Here is a 2,045-nt window from a genome sequence, read left to right on the forward strand (position 1 = left end):
ATTACAATAACATCAAATTTGTGGAAAAAAAATTAATCAAAATGTGTTAATAATCTTTTTCTTAAAAATATCAAATTATTAATACCATCCACAAATTTTATTAGTTTAGACTTTTAAGATATTTATTAAATTAATGTAAAAACCATTTAGAATCAATTCTTATTAAAGTACTAAAAGTCAGCTTTATAAAGTTTTATTTTGTATTTTAAACAATACATTTATCGCTATTTAAAATAATTATATAACTTTTATATGAGTGCACTTATATATAAATATAATTAATTTAATCTTTTGGGGAAATAGGAATTCTATCTAATATCTTATTCCAAAAATGAAACTTTTTTAATTAATTTCAAAATAAGTATATTAAGTGCGAAACCTTATATTTTAATTTCTTTCTTTGTTTCTTTGTTTGTTTTCTGGATCAAAGAGAAGATACAATATTAAATATTTAAAAAATATCTAAAGATAATAGAATTTATATTTTTAAAAACTTAAATTAAAATAATATTTATCGTTAAGATTTTTACTTTTAGTGTTTTAAAATATTAAAGAGAATGACTTAATATTTCTAAAGCTTAATTAGTTTTGTAAGATTTAATTTTAGAGATTGTAATTATTTTAACATTGACCATTAATTAAAAACATATTGACATAATCAAACCTAATCAATTTTAAACGCTTAATATCTTTTACCAGAATATCTTTGGTTTACTATTAATTAATAATAAATCAATATTTGGATAATTTATTTTTTTTAGGTAGTATATATTCATTCATTTACGATCTATATATTAATTATTTGTTTTTTTTGTTTAATTAATATTTTTCTATCATTTTAAGTAATCAAAATCATTAAATTTCTATTGCATAAAAATCAATAGCTTTTAAAGCATTTTCTGATGTATTTTTAAATAGAAATTTTGTAACTTTTTATTTTAGATTTTTATTTTTTAAAATAAAATTATGTTTAAAATAATAAAATAAAATAAAAATTTGTAAACATTTTAAATGATCAATTAAATAATTTTAGGATATAAGAAGAATATTCAAGCAAGTTTTCTGATTTATTTCTAGAAAATTATAAAATTGTTGTCTATCAATTTAATAGAAAAAATTAATAAAATAATTTTTTTTATATATTATCAATAAAGTATTAAAAATATTAAATAAAAAAATTTTTTTTAATTATTAAATAATAAAATATATTTATTGATTTAAAATTGTCTTATTTTGCTTAATATAAAATTATAAAATTAAAATATGAAATAAATAAATTATATTAAATAATTAAAAATAATTTTTAAAAAAGCAAAATAGAATTTTTAAATAATTAATTTAAAATATTTTTCATAAAAAAAATAAAATAAAATCAAAATAATTTGATTTTTATTTTTAAATGTTTAAATTATAATAAAATTAATTTTTTTTATGATAATATTTTTTTATTTTAAAAAATTAAATTCTTTATTTAAGCTAAATAAAAACTAAAGGATTTATATAAAATTTGATTTAAACAGTGTCAACAATTTATCTAATTAAAGGATACTAATTTAATAATTAAAAATTAATGATATAAATATTAATTTTTAATCAAAATAAATAAATTATTTAAATTCTAGATTGAAATAATTTTTTGCAAAATTTTTTTTTATATAAATCATTTTCACTACTTTTTATTGATCTATTTTTCTAATTTGCTCCAATAATCAATCTCTAATGTATAATATTAATTTTTTTTATTATTTTTTAGTTTAATTTTTATTTTAATTTTACATTTTAATTTTAGTTCATAAAAATTTTTATTTTTTTTCTTAACTTTTAAAAAATTTTAAATTTAAATAAAACATTTAATTTATTTTTTAAATTATTATTACTTTAAAATAACTAACCATGAAAAAGATGAAATAAGTAATTAAAGTCAAAATTTTTATCCAGCAATCTGCATTAAATTTTAAATTTGTATTTAGCCTTGAAAAAGGCAGTAAGTACCTCAGGGTACTAAATATACTTACATATATATATAATATCACAATCCAAAATAA

The 2,045-nt window shown here is 13.8% G+C and overlaps 1 protein-coding gene across 1 annotated transcript in view; it reads right to left on the reverse strand. All coding sequences in view use genetic code 6, as the record gives it.

Annotated features, from left to right (window-relative positions):
• Positions 1–13, reverse strand: part of TTHERM_001088000 (hypothetical protein) — a gene marked incomplete at both ends in the record, with an annotated part of 609 nt that extends 596 nt beyond the window's left edge. The window contains one exon of the mRNA XM_012798073.1: positions 1–13. This exon is cut by the window's left edge and continues 164 nt beyond it. Coding sequence (XP_012653527.1) covers positions 1–13 — 13 coding nt within the window.
• Positions 14–2,045: the final 2,032 nt, after the last annotated feature.

The sequence above is a fragment of the Tetrahymena thermophila genome (genome assembly GCF_000189635.1).
Source record: "Tetrahymena thermophila SB210 genomic scaffold scf_8254606, whole genome shotgun sequence".
Taxonomy (NCBI): domain Eukaryota; phylum Ciliophora; class Oligohymenophorea; order Hymenostomatida; family Tetrahymenidae; genus Tetrahymena; species Tetrahymena thermophila.